A 20,088-nucleotide genomic window follows, 5' to 3' on the forward strand; every position below is an offset into this window, starting at 1 on the left:
TTTACTGCATACATATTTAATTTGATCCTTACAATTAACTCAATGAGGTAGATATTACTTATTTCTATTATATAGATAAAGACACTGAGGCTCAGAGAAGTAAAGTAACTTGCCACACGAAAGTCACAAAAAGAGAATGGACCACAGCTGCTGTTCACAGAACACAGCAGATTTATTGGCCAGAGAAGAGAGAACTGAATCTAAGGCCACAGCATCTAGCTTCACCTCGCCGACTCCTAGCTATTCTTCAGTTTTCAGTTTATGCATCTCTGCCTATGGTGATCTTCTACATTACTCAGCCATATTTACTGCTAAATTACTAGAATGGAGCAAAATACTAGGCACAAAGTGGGCATTCAAATATGTTTTTATCATAAAGGTTTTAAGGGAAAGAGCAGATACACCAGAAAGAGTAAATAAATCAGTACTAACAAGAGAAAAATTCACAGATACTGATCTACACAGAGGGTAGGATTTCAAAGATCCTTCTGTTCCCATCCATGTTCTTCCTGACACAGAAAGAACATGATGGGTTAGTTGTATCATTTGCACAATAAAAAGCACCATTAATGCAATATTTGAACTTTGCACACATTTGGTGTGAGAATCATTATTTATATTTGTTCTGCCTTGAAGAGCATTTGGGAACTTCATTGTCTTTTGAGGCTTGAAATATAGCAAACAGCACAGTGAACTCCCTTGCAACCCCCCAAAAAGAATGAGAATTAGGGAGGCTAGAATCAGAGTAGTAACAGAAGCTAACATCTGTACCAGGCACTGTGATAAATACTTTATATACGTTATCTATTTAGGCCCCATAATAACCCTGTGATGCTACTATGTCTTGTATTATCATAATTATTTAACTGATCAGGCAACTGAAGTGTTGTGAAGTTAAACAAAATTCTCAAGGTGACATAGTAACAATGTCTTAATTCTGACCCCTAAGTTCCTAAATACTATGCTATAAAGTACTCTTAGTAAGTTTGATGTCTCATAAAAATATATACTGTAAGGACACCCACAGTGAAGTTACATCTAAATGCAGAAAGATACAGGATACAACAGAGACAAGCTTTTAAAATGGCTGGAATCTGCTCAGCCAATCTGAATTTGTAGTAGTTGATTTGAGTTTGTATGATAGCCAGATCCACCGACTTGACCATAACAAAAGGGTTGCAAATGGAAAGAATTTAGGTTTTTCACATGGCTCTTAATAGATTAGGCATTATTCACTAATAGATTGGGCATTATTCACTGTGATAATAAGGACAGTTAAGACATGAAGAAGGGAGCTGGGTAGTGGTGTGCAGCTGTAGTCCCTGCTATGCGGGAGGCTGAGGTAGGAGGATCCCTTGAGCCCAGGAGGTCAAATCCAGCTTGGGTAACATAGCTAGATCTTCTCTCTGGAAAAAAAAAAAAAAAAAGTAAGCAGCAGCAGGAGGAAGAGATAGAGGATAGGAAGAAAAGTATAGGTAGTTATTAAACAGATTTTTAAACAATCCTAATCATAAAAACAACAGCAGAAATAGCTAATCTCCACTGAGGCCTTACTACGTGTTAAGTCCCTGAATTATTTCATCTTATCCTTTCAACAACCAATAAAATAGGTGCCATTATTGCCCTCATTTAGGTTCCCGGACTCTAGCAAATGGCTAAATAATCTTACCAATAGAAATCTCTAGCTTTTGCATCATTTTTTTTTTCTGGGAATATCTTTCACAGTGCTCCTGAACAATTTTTTTTTTTTTTTTTTTTTGAGATTGAGTCTCACTGTGTCACCCAGGCTGGGGTACAGTGGCGTGATCTCAGCTCACTGCAACCTCCACCTCCTGTGTTCAAGCGGTTCTCCCACTTCAGCCTCCGAGTAGCTTGGACGACAGGCGCCTGCCAGGACGCCCAGCTAATTTTTGTATTTTTAGTAGAGATGGAGTTTCATCATGTTGGGCAGGCTGGTCTCGAACTCCTGACCTCAGGTGATCCACCCACCTCGGCCTCCCAAAGTGCTGGGATTACAGGTGTGAGCCACCACGCCCAGCACTGAATTAAGTTTTATTACCTCCTCTTCTTGAAAAGCTCTCTTCCCTTGGCTTCTATGACACATCGCCACATTTTCCCACTTCCATTGTCCTTTCTACCTATCCCTCTCCTTGGGATTCCTTCTCCACTTTTGTCTTTAAAAATCTGGTTTCTCTCCTCAGCCTTTTCTTCTTTTTCTCAGTTGACCCATTCTGTCTTCTCTCATACCTTAAGTAACATCTGCTCTTACACTCTGTACATGCTGATGATTCCAAAGTCAGTCTACTGGACATTTCTGTCTGAATGTCTTGCATACACTTCATTTTATTTATTTTTGTTTTTGAGACGGAGTCTTGCTCTGTTGCTCAGACTGGAGTGCAGTGGTGTGATCTTGGCTCACTGCAACCTCTGCCTCCCAGGTTCAAGCAATTCTCCTGCCTCAGCCTCCCGAGTAGCTGGAATTACAGGCATGTGCCACCACGCCCAGCTACTTTTTGTATTTTTAGTGGAGACAGGGACGGGGTTTCACCATATTGGCCAGGCTGGTCTCAAACTCCTGACCTCAAGTTATCCGCCCATCTCGGCCTCAAAGAGTGCTGGGATTACAGGAGTGAGCCACCATGCCTGGCCTGTCTTACATACACTTTAAACTCAGCTTGTGCAAAACCGAATTATATTCTGCACTTATTCCCTGAATCTCTTCTCCCTCTTCTGTGCTCTTTCTCAGTAAATGTTATTCGCCATTATCCCTCCAGGTGCCCAAGTCAGAAACCTGGGTATCACGTCTGGCACCATCTCGGTCCTCACCTGTCATTTCTAATCCATAGCCAAGTCCTATCAACTCAACTTCCCAATTACTTCTCAAACTGGCCCAAGTCACTGCCACTACTTCAGTTTAGGTCTTTTTCTTTTCTTAGTTAGTATGATAGAAGCTTGCTAGTAGTCCTAAAGTTCATCCTGCCGTTTGTCTATGGTAATAAATCCCTGTTTTTAAACTGGGCACATGCCCTGACAAAATGAAATCTACATTTCCTAGCTATCCTTGCAGCTGTGCAATGTTCATGTGTCTAAATTCTGGCGAATGGGGGCTGGGCATGGTGGCTCACTTGAGCTGCTATACCAGCCCTGGATTGCTTATGCTCAGCCTGTTAGGTGAGGAAAGAAGTTTTATCTTGTGCAAACCACTGTTATTTGAGTTTCTGTTACAGTAACCAAATCTATAGATTAATACTCTTAGATTAATGCAACAGCCTTCTGATCAGTCTTCCTGCCCCTACTTTTAACTTCGCTTCAACCCATTTTCTTCCTTAAATTCAGATTAATCATTGTCAAATTCAAATGTGATTATATTATTCCCTGCAACCCTCCACTTCCCATGCCATTTCCTTCAGTGTGTACTTTATATTCCTTAGCCTGGCATGCCAAACCCTTCATAAACTGGCCTCTGCCTTATCTCTCTAATCTTACTTCTAATCGCTCCCTACCTTGTATTCCAAGCTCCAACCATGCAGAACATTTGCAGTTTCACAGAATAAGCCAAGCTCTTGTACTTCAGTGCATCTGTGCATCTGGAAATGTGGTTTGCTCTGCCCAGAATGTCCATTCCTCATCCTTACTAGTTTCCCTGGTAAGCTAGTTTTTACTTGTCAGGATTCAGGGCATCTCTTCTTGGAAGTTCTTCTTGACCACCCAAGAATCAGTTACAGTATCCTCTTATGTACTCCCAAAGTATTCTGTTCATATGTTTATCAAAGAATTGCTGGTTTACTTGTCTACTTCCCTCCCCACCCCCCTTCCCTATCATTACTTCCTGGATAGCAATACCTATTTTCTCATTCACAGGCCTATCACCAGGCCCTAGCACAAACCCTGGCATACAGTAGCACTTAAAAAATATTTACTCGGCTGGGCACAGTGGCTCACACCTGTAATCTCACCACTTTGGGAGGGCGAGGTGAGTGGATCACCTGAGGTCAGGAGTTTGAGATCAGCCTGGCCAACATGGTTAAACCCTATCTCTAGTAAAAATACAAAAATTAGCCAGGTGTGGTGGTGGGCGCCTGTAATCCTAGCTACTTGGGAGGCTGAGGCAGGAGAATCCCTTGAACCCGGGGAGGCGGAGGTTGCAGTGAGCCGAGATCATGCCACTGCCCTCCATCCTGGGCGACACAGTAAGACTCTGTCAGGAAAAAAAAAAAAAAAAAAAAAAAAGGCTGGGCGCAGTGGCTCACGCCTGTAATCCCAGCACTTTGGGAGGCCGAGGCAGGCAGATCACGAGGTCAGGAGATCGAGACCATCCTGGCTAACATGGTGAAACCCCATCTCTACTAAAAATACAACACAAAAAAGTTAGCCGGGCGTGGTGGTGGGCGCCTGTAGTCCCAGCTGCTCAGGAGGCTGAGGCAGAATGGCGTGAACCTGGGAGGTGGAGCTTGCAGTGAGCCGAGATCAGGCCACTGCACTCCAGCCTGGGCGACACAGCGAGACTCCGAAAAAAAATTTTTTTTCTCATGGCTGGACATTGTGGCTCATGCCTATAATCTCAGCACTTTGGGAGGCTGAGGTGGGTGAACTGCTTGAGCCTAGGAGTTTGAGATCAGCATGGGTAACATGGTGAAACCCCGTCTATACTAAAAATAAAAAAAATTAGTTGGGCATGGTGGTGCATGCCTGTAGTCCCAGCTATTGGGGAGGGTGAGGTGGGAGGATCACTTGAGCCCAGGGGGTAAAGGCTGCAGTGAGCCGAGATCATGCCACTGCACTCCAGCCTGGGTGACAGAGCAAGACCCTGTATCAAAAACCACAACAATAACAACAACAACAACAACAATGTATTCAGTGAGTAAGTAAGTCAATGATGAATGGATTCCATGTAGTTAGGACAATAGTACTTGAATACAATACAGAGACCATAGTTTTGTGCCTGGTTTGGACACTTCCTGGGTGGTTTTAGTTGAAACCATTTCACGCTGCTTGAATTGAATCAGATAAGCTCCCAGGTTCCTTCCAGATCTATGATTTATAAGTACATAATATAGTAAAAGTATGCAAACTTACAGAGCTGACAACCTTAAAGGACTGGCTAGGTGATTCTTGTATTAAAAAATACTCTGGGCCCGTGTGGTGGCTCAGGCCTGTAATCCCAGCACTTTGGGAGGCCGAGGCAGGCGGATCACGAGGGCAGGAGTTCCAGACCAGCCTGGCCAACATGGTGAAACCCTGTCTCTACTAAAAATACAAAAATTAGCCAGCATAGTGGCACACATCTGTAATCCCAGCTACTCAGGAGACTGAGGCAGGAGAATTGCTTGAACCCACGAGGCGGAGGTTGCAGTGAGCTGAGATCGCGCCATTGCACTCCAGCCTGGGTGACAAGAGCAAGACTCTGTCTCAAAAAACAAACAAACAAAAACAAACTCTGGCTAGGCATGGTGGCACATGCCCATAGTCCTAGCTACTCGGGAGGCTGAGGCAGGAGAATCTCTTGAGCCCAGGAGTTCTAGGCTGCAGTGTGCTATGATTACCTATGAATAGCCAATGGACTCCAGTCTGGGCAACACAGCAAGACCCCACCTCTTAAAAGAAAAACCATGACAAATAAAATGAACTTTTATAGCAATATTTAAATTATTTCTACTTGTAGCTTTAAAAACTATTTTTGTAGAATCAATCATTTTCATGAAATCCTTCAAAAGTATCTATTATAATCTCTGTTTGAGAAGTAGAGAAGGTAAAATTAAGAGATATTGGGTAATTTATTAGATCTAGAAGCAGGGACAGAAGCAGAGTCAGAATCTGATTCAGAATGGACTTGAAAGAATATCCCACCTTTGGTAAAAGAGTCATGTGGTATAATGAACCTAAAACAGTCAAGAAAGCAGAGAACTAAAACAAATTGCAGATAGATTAAAACAGCAAATACTAGGCTGGGTTTGGTGGCTCATACCTGTAATCCCAGGACTTTGGGAGGCCAAGGCGGAAGGATAGCTTGAGCCCAGGAGTTCCAGACCAGCCCGGGCAACACAGTGAGACCTTATCTCTACTAAAAATTAAAAATAGAGACAAGGCTGGGCACGGTGGTGCATGCCTGTAGTCCCAGCTACTTGGATGCTGGGGCAGGAGGATCACTTGAGCTCAGGAGAGTGAGGTTGCAGTGAGCCATGAACATGCCACTGCACTCCAGCCTGGGTGACAGAGCAGGACTCTGTCTCAAAATAAATAAATAAACAAACAAACAACTTTTTAAAAACAATAAAAAGTAAAGAAACAAAACAGCAAATACCAGAGCTAAGGTACAAAATGACATTCTATTTCAGAACCACATGATTATTGGTTTGGCAGCATTCTTTTTTTTGAGACAGAGTTTCACTCTTGTTGCCCAGGCTGGAGTGCAATGGTGCCATCTCAGCTCACTGCAACCTCTGCCTCCTGGGTTTCAGCGATTCTGCTGCCTCAGCTTCCCAAGTAGCTGGGATTACAGGCATGTGCCACCACGTCCAGCTAATTTTGTATTTTTAGTAGAGACGGGGTTTTCCATGTTGGTCAGGCTGGTCTGGAACCCCCGCCCTCAGGTGATCTGCCCGCCTCGGCCTCCCAAAGTGCTGGGATTACAGGTGTGAGCCACCGTGCCCAGCTTGGCAGCATTCTTAAGTGGTAATCATCTACCTTTTCCCTACCTTTAAGCAAGGCTATGCCTAAGTAGTCCCTAAACAAACAAATAATGCAAATCTTTAAAATATTTGGAAAAAGAATATCCTACAATTCTTTTTCTATACTTGTACGAGTACCATACGATAATGGTAACAGAGAAGTGTTATTTACCTTAGCAATCATCTAATTTCATCACCTTTATTTTATAGCTGAAGAAAGAGAGGCCCAGAAAGTTTGTGATTTGCTTAAAATTTTATAGTAAGATTGTGGCAGAGCCAGAACTAAAACCCCACTTTTTCTCATCTTCAGTCCCCTGCTCCCTCTGTTTCAAGAGGGATTATGACTGTCAGCACCTTCCCCATTTGGTTCTCCGTATCTCTTGGTAAGTTTTCAATATGGTCTCTCGTTCCCTATCCAAGGCCTTATCTCTTAGTTCACAGACTGAACCAGTTCCAGCAATGTGGGATCGTACATCCAAGATTCTCATCCTTACCTGGCTGTAGTAGGCAGTTCTACCAAGATTCCTGCCCCTGGCATACATGTACTGTATAGGCTCTCCTGTTTCATGTGGGCAGGACTTATGGATATAAGATAGCTGATTGCTTGATAGGTTACATTATATGACAAAGGGGATGGTCACTTTTGGTCAGGCAGTGGCAAAAAACTAATATACTAGCCTTACATCATTATATTTAGTGAGAAAATGAAATGCTGAATTAAGCTCCCTCAAATTCCCTTATTTCCACCTCTAAAATGTTGTGTGGTTTTCCAACCTTTTCTTCCCTCCCAAGCAGGTGAAAGATACCTCTTTCAATATTTTCACTTTTTCTCGCTCCTCTAGCCCTCCCCCATAACCTACAAACATGTACTGTCTCCCGCCTGACAGAACCTTTCCATGACTGCAACTCTTTTGAACTTTGATGTTTCTGTCCTTTCTCTGTGTGAGACCTGCTTGTCCCAGATCTGCCCTACTGTTCCTAAAGAACACTGGGCTCATCTCTGCCCAGATCCATAGTCAGTAATGTCCAGCAGGTCTCAGTTCTTAGCTCAGTGAAACAAAATGAGAACGGTGCACAATAGGGTACCATAGACATTGGTTCCAAGACAGCCTTTGGCAGACATTTCCTCTACTTGTGTGATTACTCTAACCGCTGGCTGCTTAGACCTTTTAGACTGGCTTCATGATTGATTCATTCTCTGAGCTAAGCTTTCAACCCTTTCTTCTCTAATCAGTAAGTTGTCTTCTCCCTTCTGACATAATACTCATTTGAGGGCCTTTTCTCAACTTACAAAAAACGATGTAATGAAACTCCATATTCTCTTACCCAGCTTCAACACTCATCAACGGAAACCCATGCTGGGTTATTTTTAAAGCAAATGTCATACCTTATATAATTTTATCCCAAAATAAATACTGGATTACATCAATCAGCATAATATTGCAGCATGTACCAGTATTTTATTTCTTTTTATTTCTGGAAGAATATCCCTGTATTAGTTCATTCTCATACTACTATGGAGAAATACCTGAGACTGGGTAATTTATAAAGAAAAGAAGTTTAATTTACTCACAGTTCCACATAGCTGGGGAAGCCTCAGGAAACTTACAATTGTGGCGGACGGCACTCTTCACAGGGCAGCAGGAGAGAGAATGAGTGCAAGCAGGGGAAATGCCAGTTGGTTATAAAACCATCAGCTCTTGTGAGACTATCACAAGAACAGTGTGGGAGAAACCACCATGATCTGATTACCTCCACCTGGACATGTGGGGATTAGCGTTCAACATGAGATTTTGGGTGAGGACATAGCCAAATCACATCAATCCCACTGAATGGATACACATTTTATTTATCCTTTCATCAGCTGATGGACATTAGGGTTGTTTCTACTTTTTGGCTATTATGAATTATGCTTTTATGAATATTGGTGTACAAATTTCTGTATCTATCTATCTATCTATTTATCTATCTTCATTTCTCTTGGGTATATTTCTAGGAGTGGAATTCCTAGGTCATATAGTAACTTATGTTTAACCTTTTAAGGAGCTGATAGAAAGTTTTCCAAAGTGACTGCACCATATTACATTCCCACCAGTTGTATACGAGAACTCCCCAATTTCTCCACGTCCTCATCAACTCTTATTAATATCTGTCCTTACGATTCTAGTCAGTCTAGTGGCTGTGAAGTGGCATCTCACTGTGTTTTTAATTTGCATTTCCCTGATCGATACTGATGTTGATCATTTTTATATGTGTGTTGGTCATCTGCATATGCATATTTTCTTCGGAGAAATGTCTATTCCAATTGTTTGCCAAGTTTAAAATTGGGTTGTCTTTTTATTATTGACTTATAAGAGTTCTTTATATATATTCTAGATGTAAGTTTCTTATTACATAAATAATTTGTAAAAATTTTCTCCCATTCTGTGGGTGGTCTTTTCAATTTCTTGATGGTGTCCTTGAAGCACAAAAACTTTACATTTTGATTATGTCCAATTTACCTCTTGTTGCTTATATGCTTACTCTACTTCTAATATTTTTTATTCCTTGAAATTTATTTGTTAAAGGAACTAGGTCATTATGTCCTGTAAAATTTCCTGTATTTTGAATTTTGCTAATTTTAACCCAAGCGTATTGTTTGACATGTTCTTTCATCTCCTGTATTTTCTATAAACGGAACCAGCATTAGCTTTAAGTATCTGCCAGGAATGTTTCATAGGTGATGCTGTATACATCCTATACATCTTCTATAGGTGTATCATCTTACACTCCCTTCTTTACATCATGTGATGAGGGACATAGTGCCTCTGGTGTGTTTGACTGGTTAACTCTGGGTGTGTGTGTGTTTGATGTTAAGATTCATCAGTGGGTTCTGGTCTTATCAGCCTGATCCAACCATTTAAAGTTCCCCACTAGACTCTTATCTAATGGTTTAGCAGCAATGATCTTTGGATCAGTGCTGTCCAACAGATCTTCACATGATAATGGAAATGTTCTGTCTGTATATTGTCCAGTATGGCAACACTTAGCCACCTGTGGCCTACTGAATACTTAAAATATGCCTAATAAAACTGAAAACTCAATTTTTAGTTTTATTTAATGAATTTAAGTGGCCACATGTGGCTTGTGGCTACGGTATTGGACTATACAGGTTTAGCTTCATTATTTCATCTGAGTCTGCATTTCTTAGCTGAAATTCTTTTAAAAGAATTTTACTTCATCAAATATGACTACCTTGAAATATAGTTGTGATATTATAAAATCTATACTTGGTCTTCATTCCATTTCCTGGCATAAAACTCATAAAATCCTTGTGATTTCCACAGGAATAATTTTTTCGTATGCTAATGAAATGACTGGTGGCTGGCAGCTTCTGTGTAGCTTCAGGATGGGGGCTGGTAAAAGATGATTAGAGATTTGGGACTGATATGGTTTGGCTCTGTGTCCCTGCCCAATTCTCATCTTGTAGCTCCCATAATTCCCATGTGTTGTGGGAGGAACCTGGTGGGAGATGACTGAATCATGGGGGTGGGTCTTTCCCGTGCTGTTGTTCTGATTGTGAATAGGTCTCACGAGATCTGATGGTTTTAAAAACGGGAGTTTCTTTGCACAGGCTCTCTCTTTGCCTGCTGCCATCCATGTAAGATGTGACTTGCTCCTCCTTGCCTTCTGCCATGATTGTAAGGCCTCCCCAGCCAGGTAAAACTGTAAGTCCATTAAACCTCTTAATTCTGTAAATTGCCCAGTCTGGAGCATGTCTTTATCAGCAGCATGAAAACGCATTAATACAGGACTTTTTAGCCCTACCACCTAACCTCCAGGAAGAGGAGAGGGGCTGAAGATTAAGCTGATCATCAATGGCCAGTGATTTAGTCGATCATGCCTCTGTAATGAGGCCTCCACCAAAACCCAGAGAGCTGAACACGTAGAGGCTTCTGGAGGGTGGTGCACCTAGAGAAGGCATGGAAGCTCTGCGCTCCTTCCCACATGCCTTGCCCTATGCATCTTTTCTACTTATCCTTTGTAATATCTTTTATAATAAACTGGTAAATATTAATATTTCCCTGTGTTCTGCTCTAGTATATTAATCAAACCCAAGGAAAGGGGTTGTGGGAACCCCAATTTACAGTCAGTCAAAGCACTGGTAGAACAACCTGTGGCTTGCAATTGGCACTGGATGTGGGGGGCAGTCTTGCAGGATCAAGCCCTCAACCTGTGGGATCTGACACTAACTCCAGGTAGACAGTGTCAGAACTGAACTCCAGCTAGATTCCAGAACCCCAGAACTGAATTGGAGGAGACTCAACTGGTGTCTGCTGCAGAATCGATTGCTTGCTTGATGTACGGGGAAAAAAATCCCACATATCTGGTGTCAGAAGCATGTTGTGAGAGTATGGGAAAAACTGTTTTTCTTCTACTGATATAATAGTCCATTGAGGAAAAACATTATGGACCTATTTTTAAAGTAGGCACCGAGCTTGCATTGTGGGCCATTTTGACTCAGGTGGTCTGGCCTTTTGGTCTTTCCCAATTCTGTAAAGCAGCAGAACCATGAGGTGCAAATACGTTCTATTCTGGCAAGATCGCTATTGCAGTCTCTGCATCACTTTCAGGGGATCTGTAATAGACACTATTGGTACCCTGTACTTCACCCCATGGCTCCTTTCCGATTTTAGGTGCAGCTGTGGTGAACAATTCTTAGAGGCACTGATAGCTGGTCACCAGAAACACACGCCATGTCTCTTAGCTTTTTGTAGCATTAAGTGTGCGGGCAGTTAATATTCCAAGAGTAAGCCTTCAACCAAGGGATCTAGAAGGCATCAGGTAAATACTGAGCCTCAAAGAGACAATTCTGAGGTGCATTCTATACTTTACGCAGGTTGCAGGCGGGATTGAGCCTCAGTTGCCCACAGTGGTAACACCTCAACAACACTATTTACTGGCTTTCCCTCCTCTGTTCTACTCTCTCCACTTCCTCATTCCAGCTTCTTAGCATCACTTCCTAATAAACTACCTGCATCCAAGCCTCAAGCTCTATTTTTGGGGAAATATAAATTAAGGCAGTGATATGGTTAGGCTTTGTGTCCCCACCCAAATCTCATCTTGAATTGTAGTCCCCATAATCCCCACCTGTCAAAGGAGAGACCAGGTGGATGTAATTGAATCACGGGAACAGTTTCCCCCATGCTGTTCTTGTGATAATGAGAGAGTTCTCAGGAGATCTGATGGTTTTATAAGGACTCTTCCCCCTTTGCTTGGCACTTCTCCTTCCTGCTGCTTTGTGAAGAAGCTGCCTTGCTCCCCCTTCGCCTTCCACCATGGTTGTAAGTTTCCCGAGGCCTCCCCAGCTATGCTGAACTGTGAGTCAATAAACCCCTTTCCTTTATAATTACTTAGTCTTGGGCAGTTCTTTATAGCAGTATGAAAACGGATGAATACAGGTAGGATCTAAAAATACTTTAGTTCATGGCATTTATTCACTCAAAAACATTTACTAACTTATTATAATGGACCAGGCAGTGTATTAGATACTGGAAATACAATGGTGAACAAGAGATCAAGTTCGATGGGGTGCAAAGATTAACAGACAATACTTGAATAGTGTGGTGAGTATTACGACAAAGTAAATGTGGGTGCTATTAGTTGTTAAGTATGGCCAGGTTTAGGACCCCTTAATTTCCCCCTGCAAAAATTACACTTGCTAGATATTGAGAGGAAGTGAAGCACAGAGGACAAAGTCAGGCAAAAGCATCTGTAGCTTAGATTTAGAGTCCAACTCCTAGGCTTTAGTTTGGCATTGAGGTAAACTCACATATCATGCCTCAGTTCTCCCTTTCTCCAGGCCACATTCATTTGGCCTTGCTAGAGGCTTCCAAAGAAGGAAGCTCCATGTTGATCTTATTGTATGCAACCAGTGGTGTTTCATAAAAACCCATGCCTGGCCGGGCGCGGTGGCTCATGCCTGTAATCCCAGCACTTTGGGAGGCCAAGGCGGGTGGATCACGAGGTCAGGAGATCAAGATCATCTTGGCGAACACAGTGAAACCCCATCACTATTAAAAATACAAAAAAAATTAGGCAGGCATCGTGGTGGGCGCCTGTAGTCCCAGCTACTCAGGAGGCTGAGGCGGGAGACTGGTGTGAATCCGGGAGGCGGAGCTTGCAGTGAGCCAAGATCGCACCACTGCACTCTAGCCGGAGCTACAGAGTGAGACTCTGTCTCCAAAAAATAAATAAATAAATAAATAAAAAGCCCATGCCTGAAAAAAGGAACCATTCCCTATGCTCCCCCAAATCCCAAAAGAGAACACATTCTGCCTGCAAAGCCATAACTTTATCCGTCATGACCCTTAAACTCTATTTCTTTGTACTGTAGCCTTAGACCCTTGACTAGGCCCCTCAACAATCCTTGGTGCTATATTAATGTGGGTAGACCCAAGTTCAACAAAGGTTAGAATGCAAAACTCATAATTTTCCCACCTTCTTTTCTCTTTTCTTTTTTTTTTCTGTCATATCCCTAAGTTTTCTGCTTGAGGGACTTAGTACACTGGTATGTCTAATGAAAACTGTTCTGAGGCTTTCTTACCTAAAACTCACTGTTTTGAGTAGACTGCCAAACTGGTCCTGGCTTCTGGCAAGTAGTTTCTTTGTATCTTTCCATCAGTGGGGAGCTTGGGCCCTGAATTCTGAACTGGGCTACTCATGCTCCCAGAGTTACAGCCAGCCTTTCTCCTAGGTTATATAACAGGGCTAAGGACAGGGTTAAATTCCATCAGTTTTTAACACCTCATATTTGAGAACTGGTGCTATCAAGAATTTATATGCACTCCAATAGCTTCCTTAATTTTTCCTGTCTCAGCACGTAACTTACTATTTACTTACTTTTCTCTTCTGCCAGACCCTAAACTCTTTGAGGACAGAAATACTGTGCTATTTACCACTATATTTCCAGGGTCTAGTATAGTACTTAATGAATGTTAGTTGACTGAATGAAGTCCTGTATCAGGTAAGACTTTGAATTGCTAATGAAAGCAAATCTAATGAAAAACCAGCCACCCCCCCCCAAAAAAAATTCCAGCACATTTTTAGCTCATGTAACTGCAAGGTCCAAGGCTCAAGTCATGTTATATTCTAAGGAACTTGTCTTTTTCAATATTTTTGCTCTCCTCTCTGCTGTGTTTGGCTTCATTCTCAGGTAGGCCTTCTTTAGATGGAGCGCCCTGGTATACCAAACGCAATTTCTAATTCTGGTTGGGCCCGATTGTCTTGGTTTGATTCATGAGCCTATCCCTAAATCAGTCACAAAAGCCAGAGGAGTGTGCTGCTTTGCTTGCTGAGGCCTAGGTCAAAAGACCCTTGAAACTGAGGGTGGTGGAGTGAGCTCCCCAGAAGTATAGTGGATTGACACCTGTGTGTGTGTGTGTGTTTGTGTAGGGGGTGGTATAGGGAGCATGGATGCTAGTCAGCTGAAGCAATTCCACTTTCACTCCCATTGCTGCGTTCCATATCTTTTCCTGACATTGAAACCCTGTGGGGCAGGGATACCAGCCAACATGACTTGGTCTGTGACTGCCAGCTCTTCCACAGAGGTAGGGGGTCACCCTTCCTGCTTAGAGTGTTCCCCAGACTCTGAATTACCTTGCTTACAGCATGATCCTGCTTGTCCTCTTCCTGCTCTAAATGTTTCCAGTAAGCTGCACAGTACATGCAAAGTCCTTTCAGACACTTTGGCAACTAGTGAGTCATGCATACAAAGAACTATTCAAAGCAAAATGTGGCCAGTTCTCTAAGAGAGTAGTGAAAAGATGTTTGGAGAGCAGAGATAAAGGCATGCAACATCTGGCTGGGAGTATGAGAGCAGACAACCAATTCAGGGACTATCAAACACCCAGGACAAGCTTAAGTATAGCATGAATAATGACAGTAACAGTGATAATAATAACAACAACTGACACATATAGTACTTACCATGAGCCAGGCCCTGTTCTAAGAACTTTATATTAATCAATTCAATAAATCTTCACAACACCCTTTCAAGTAGATATAATTATTTTCTTCCTTTTAGAGATGAGGTTAAGTAACTTGCCTAAGGTTACAGAGTAAGAAAGTGGCAAAATAAGTCTGGGTTCCTATCACAGAGGATCTTAAAAGCCAGGTACAGTGATAGCCTTGACTTACAGTCTGTGAGTACCTGGTTCATCTTTCCCAATGGACTCAAACATTCTGAGAGCAGGTCTGTGTCTAGTTCACCTTCGTGTTTTTTAGAACACCTAGGTGGGCTCTATACTTAGGTAGAAGCCAAATATCTGTCCTCGTTGAATAGACTATTTTTTCCTTTAGTAAACAAGCATCTGAAAACAGTGTGTTACTGGAAGGCGCCTTGGCAAGAGCCTGTGGTACTAGCTACTCCTCCAGAGGCTGAGGCAAGAGGACTGCTTGAGCCTAGGAGTTTTAGGCTGCAGTGCCCTATGCATTCCATGCTTGAGCAACACAGGGGGATTCTGTCTCAAATAAATAAATCAATAAATAAAAGCAGTGTGTTACTGGAATGAGCATTGTTATATAAATACACAGTCTTCCACAGAAGTTACAGCACTAGACAGGAAGTTACGGATCTGACTAATTGAGGCTTTCACCTCTGACTCATGTGTGACTCTGGCACATGACCTAATGGCTCCAAGCTACAGATTTTCCAATAGTAAAACAGAGGAAAACAGGTATCCAACATATTCCACCAGGACATACTGAGAATATAATAATAACAATAAATAAATACACATATTAAGTCCTTGCAATACTTAAGAGGAAAGGTACTACAAGAAACCAAGATATTTTTCTTAGTGTCACCATAATTTCAGTAATCAACAGATATGCATTAGGAGCCAAATATTCTAGACATTATGGGATTACAACAGAAGAGATGAAAACAGATCTCTGCTAGTCTCTATTTTATAGGCTATTATGGACAAGGTCAGTTTCAGTGGTCAACAGAGAACTTATTTAACAGAACATCAAAATGGGGGTGAACGTTAGAGCTCACCTGGATTTTATATCTCTCTCTATATATATATGAGAGACAGAGAGAGACCCAAAAGGGGGAAACAATACGGAAACAACTGTCCTCAAAGAATAGAACAGGCTCTGGGTTTGAGTCTCAGTGGAAGAGTTTACCATCTGTGCGACCTCGGGCCAGTCACTTTGCTTTTCTGAGCCAATGTCCTTCCCTCTAAAATAGGGATAGGAACGATCTACTTCCAAGCGCTCGTGCTTGAAAAACTTTAATCCAGTGGCTGGCTAAGCACCAGAAGTCAACTATTACTATTGTTATCTCTGCAGGAGCAAGGTATTTTCTGGCTCTTTCTCTATAAGAAAAACCACTGTTTCTCCAGTTAGACTGCATTCATGAGGCCGAAGCAGAAACCCAAGTGCTTTAAAAAGCTCGGAGACCGGTGCTGCAGAAACATGAACCCAGTCATCCAGGGCTTAGGTAAAGCACAGCCCCCTCGGCAAAGCCCACCTTCCATTTCCTTCCCTTCCATTTCGGGAAAGCCAAGCTCCCCCTACGCGTTCGGTTATCTTATTTTCTTGCCTCGCCAGGTCGTTGGCCTGTCTCTGGCTTCTCTCCGCGACCTCTCGGTCGAGCAGGCTCCGCGGCAGCGAAGCGGCTAGGGCTGGCGCCTCGCTTCCTCAGCGCTCCATTCCTACCCCTCGGCTCCCGCCGGCCACAGCCGCCTTCCGCAGCCGAGGTTCCCGCCGGGATTGACGCGCTGGGGGAGGAGCAGTTTCTCCGTGCGCGCCTCTAAGGAACATTACGGCAGGGCTCGTTCCCGGCTCCGGCCGCCAGCCCCAGCCTCCCAGGTCCGGAGCCGGGACTGGCGGAGGCCGCGAGGGAGGGAGCACGAGCGAGGAGGCACGCGCCCGCCGGTCCGCACCCAGCCCGCCGCCGCCGTCACCTCAGCAGTCATGGCCGAGCGCCGCGCCTTCGCCCAGAAGATCAGCAGGTAAATCTCGGGCGTGGGGCGCGCCGCCGCCGCCGCCCGAGAAAGAGCCGCGAAGTCCTCCCAGGCCGGGCCTAGGAGGCGGGTGGGTGTGGCGGGGCCGGCACCGGGATCCCGCGGCCTGGCCCGCGGCGTGGCGGAAGGGGTTCGCGGTGGCTGAGCGGGTAGCGGAGGCCTCGCGCCGCCCTCGAACCCCGGCCTTCAGCCTGCGCCCGCCGCTGAGCCTCGGCAGTGAGCAGAGGGCCGCGCACTCCAGCGCGCCCGCCTCCTCCTGCTCCTCGGCGTCCCGGGCCTGGACTTTCGCGGCGGTTTAGGGAAGGGCGGGTGGGGGAGCTCGTCGGCCGCTTCCCAGATTCTTTGTGTTCCCACCCCCGGGCTCGTCGGGGGCCGCCGCGGCGTTTCGCCCCCTCCCCTCTCTCCGCCCACCCCCTGTTAGCCCCTAGAGGGTGCGGGGTCCGCCCTCCTCCACCCCAACAAAAGGAGAAACGCGCGGCGGCTCGGGGCGGGTGGGAGGCCGCCCCTCCTCCACGCGTCTCTCTCTTCCTGAGAAATCTGACAGGAACCCTCTGCACCCTCGGGCCAGGTTCAAAGTGGGCTTGTGCGTCCAGGGTTGAAAACGTGTGGACAGAATGAAAAGTTGAGAGCTGCGGGCTGCACCTTCGGTGTGCAGCTGCCGAATCCCTGACGGATTGCAGGCTGAAGCTCGTTCTGAGTTCGCCTGTGAATTTAACTGTGCGCCTGTGTTTCTCAGAGCACCCGAGAAGATGGATGATAGGCAGTGTTCTTTATACACTGACATTCTCTTATGTGTTAGCAGTCTTGAAGTAAAGCAAGTGATCGAGGTGGAGGTTTCAAAGCCTTTCACCTACTTGTAGTGGTTGGTTGCCACGTTTCTCCCACCCGCCAAATAAAAATTAAATGACAGGACTCTAATATTTGTAGAATTTCTTTGTGGAGTATACTTATATATGAGACAGTAGACATTTTTGTTTTAATAAAATCATATTTGTGTGAATTATGATGTCCCAAGAAAAGAAGCATTCAAATTAAATTACCTTTTTTTGTTTTGGGGCAGTTGTATTTCTGTGGCTCTGAGTCTTTTTAGTTTGCTGACATTTCTTAAAAAATTTTGGGCCGGATGCAGTGGCTCAGGCCTGTAATCCCAGCACTTTGGGAGGCCGAGGCAGGAGGATCACTTGAGGCCAGGAGTTCAAGACCAGCCTGGGCAACATAGCGAGCCCCCGCAGCCCATCTCTGCAAAAAAATTAGCCGGGTGTGGTGTCGCACCTGTAGTCCTAGCTACTTTCAAGGCAGAGGCTTTTTTTTTTTTCTTTCTTTCCAGCCTTCTAGCACATTTTTTTTCCCTTATGGGGCAAAATAGCAAGTGTTTAAGAGCATGGGCTCTACTGTCAGACTCCGACATGGGTTCAAATCTGACTGATATTTTCTAACTTGGGACTTTGGCCAAGTTGTTGGGCCAAATTTCCGTTTCCTCATCTGGCAAATGAGAAAAATAATAGGACCCAGCTCATAGTGTTGTTGTGAACATTAAGTGGCATCATTTGTATAATGTGCGTAGGATAGTACATGGCCTATACTACCTGTCATCAAACACTTGTAGTAATTAGTTTCTCCCAGGGAGTTATGATGACAGGAAATTTTTTTTTTTTGTAAAATAATTAGGTCTTGCTTCTGATGGTGATGTCATTAAAAATGTTATTACTTGACATGTATTCCCAGTATTAATTTCTCTTATTAGAACCAGAAGTTTATCTCTGAAAACATCATGCTGATAAAGTAAGTGCACATTAGAGAGTTGGATATGAAATTGTATGTCTATTAGTGGAGTTTGCCACCAGATGAGACAGGACAAACCACAAGAGAAAAAGAGAATCAGTTGTGCAAAACAACACAAAATGCAGATAAGAACAGCTTTCTAAGAAGTTATAAAATTAAGGTAATGTGAATGAAGAGATGTGCACTTGTTGGACAGACAGGAGGAGGTGGATATGGTAATAATTGGTGATTGGACATGCAAGGTGAGGCGGACTGAGGAGTCTGGGATGACATCCTAAGTTGGGCAACCACGTGGATGATGGTGGCAGTCTTTGGGGTAAGGGAGTACAGGAGGAAAAAGGAGTTTGAGATTGGGAGATGCAAGTGGGATGGAAATGATGATTCAGTTTTGGATATGTTAATTTTGAGGGGCTCATGAATCATTCAGGGAGAAATATCTATTTGGTTTTTGGTGCAGATTGAAGGTGCAGAAGAGAGATTGGGCTGGAGATCTAGATTTGAGAGTTATCAGCAAGTAGATTGTATTTGGAGCCGGGGGCGGGTGGGTGGGGGTTGATGAGATTGTCCAGTGAGAATGTGCAGACTTAACTTGGAAGGAACACCAAAGACAGAACTGATATGAGTAATGAATTATTAACTGCTTATTGTGAATGAAAGGTTCTTCCTTGTTATCAAATATGATTGAATAATAGTTAATACTTCTGAATCAATTCGTGTTCTGCTTTTTAGTTTCCTATTAGAGGAAGTATAGCACAAATTCTGGAGATGAAGTTCCTGGGTTTGACACCCCAGCACAGCCACTCGTTGAGTAAACATGGCCAAGTTACTTGACCACACTTCTGCCTCATTTTCCCTATCTAGAAAATGAGGATGATGGTAAGACTTAACCTCGTAGGGTTGTTGTGGGGATTAAATGAATTGATACCTCTGAAATGCTTAGAACAGTGCTCTGTGTAAGTGCCTACTAAGTATCAACTATTTTTTACTACAGTATTTATAATGTGGTTTAGGACTTTTGTTGGAAATGATCATCCTTTTTATAGTGTGCGTGTATAAAATTTGTTCTCTGAAAAGCCTGTTGCTGTTTGAAACCTTATTTCTTTTCAAAGCTTTGTGGCTGTTCAGAAACCTTTACTTTAAAAAGAATTACAATGATCTTGTTTCTGTCTCAGTTATTTTTTAGCCCTTTGCATTTAGTGCAGTTATTTTTTGAGGCTGTGATTTGGTGATTTCTGAAGTCTCTTTATTCTTGTATCACTAATTATACTGTTTACTTCAGCTCACCATAGAAAAGCAGCATGTATATTTTGTCCGTATCAAGTAGTTGTCTTTTTACCTGTGTGTCCCTTTTGCTTTTTGAGGATAAGGCCCATGGATTTATGGAATGTTGACTGTAGACAAATTGTCTAGGATTTTATTGGGATTATTTTGTCTTGTTGCTTGATACTCAGCAGTAATGATGAACATTTGTGTACACTTAAAGCACTTTTTACTGCATTCTCATCTTCCTAACCCAGAGAGGCAGAAAACGTACTAAAGAATATAGGATCTGGGATCAGATTGCATAGGTTGAAATTCTGCATATACCACAGAAAAATGGGGATAACAGCCTCAGTTAAGTTAAT

The 20,088-nt window shown here is 43.4% G+C and overlaps 1 protein-coding gene and 1 long non-coding RNA gene across 11 annotated transcripts in view; one reads left to right on the top strand and one right to left on the bottom strand.

Moving 5' to 3' along the window:
• Positions 1–1,228: 1,228 nt before the first annotated feature.
• Positions 1,229–16,438, bottom strand: LOC134731896 (uncharacterized). Its single transcript, XR_010114590.1, has 2 exons — positions 16,186–16,438; positions 1,229–1,406 (listed from the first exon to the last, which is right to left on the bottom strand). It is a non-coding gene; the product is annotated as an uncharacterized lncRNA (long non-coding RNA).
• Positions 16,282–20,088, top strand: part of DOCK7 (dedicator of cytokinesis 7) — a 246,694-nt gene continuing 242,887 nt past the window's right edge. For 6 of the 10 annotated variants that reach the window (XM_055235417.2, XM_055235418.2, XM_055235419.2 and 3 more), the window contains exon 1: positions 16,436–16,669. In XM_055235417.2, coding sequence (XP_055091392.1) covers positions 16,632–16,669 — 38 coding nt within the window. In that variant the 5' untranslated portion in view covers positions 16,436–16,631. Of the gene's footprint in view, positions 16,670–20,088 lie in introns of all 10 variants that reach the window. The other 4 variants (XM_055235422.2, XM_055235423.2, XM_055235424.2 and 1 more) reach the window with 1 other exon arrangement.

This window comes from Symphalangus syndactylus, chromosome 19 (assembly GCF_028878055.3).
Source record: "Symphalangus syndactylus isolate Jambi chromosome 19, NHGRI_mSymSyn1-v2.1_pri, whole genome shotgun sequence".
Lineage (NCBI taxonomy): Eukaryota > Metazoa > Chordata > Mammalia > Primates > Hylobatidae > Symphalangus > Symphalangus syndactylus.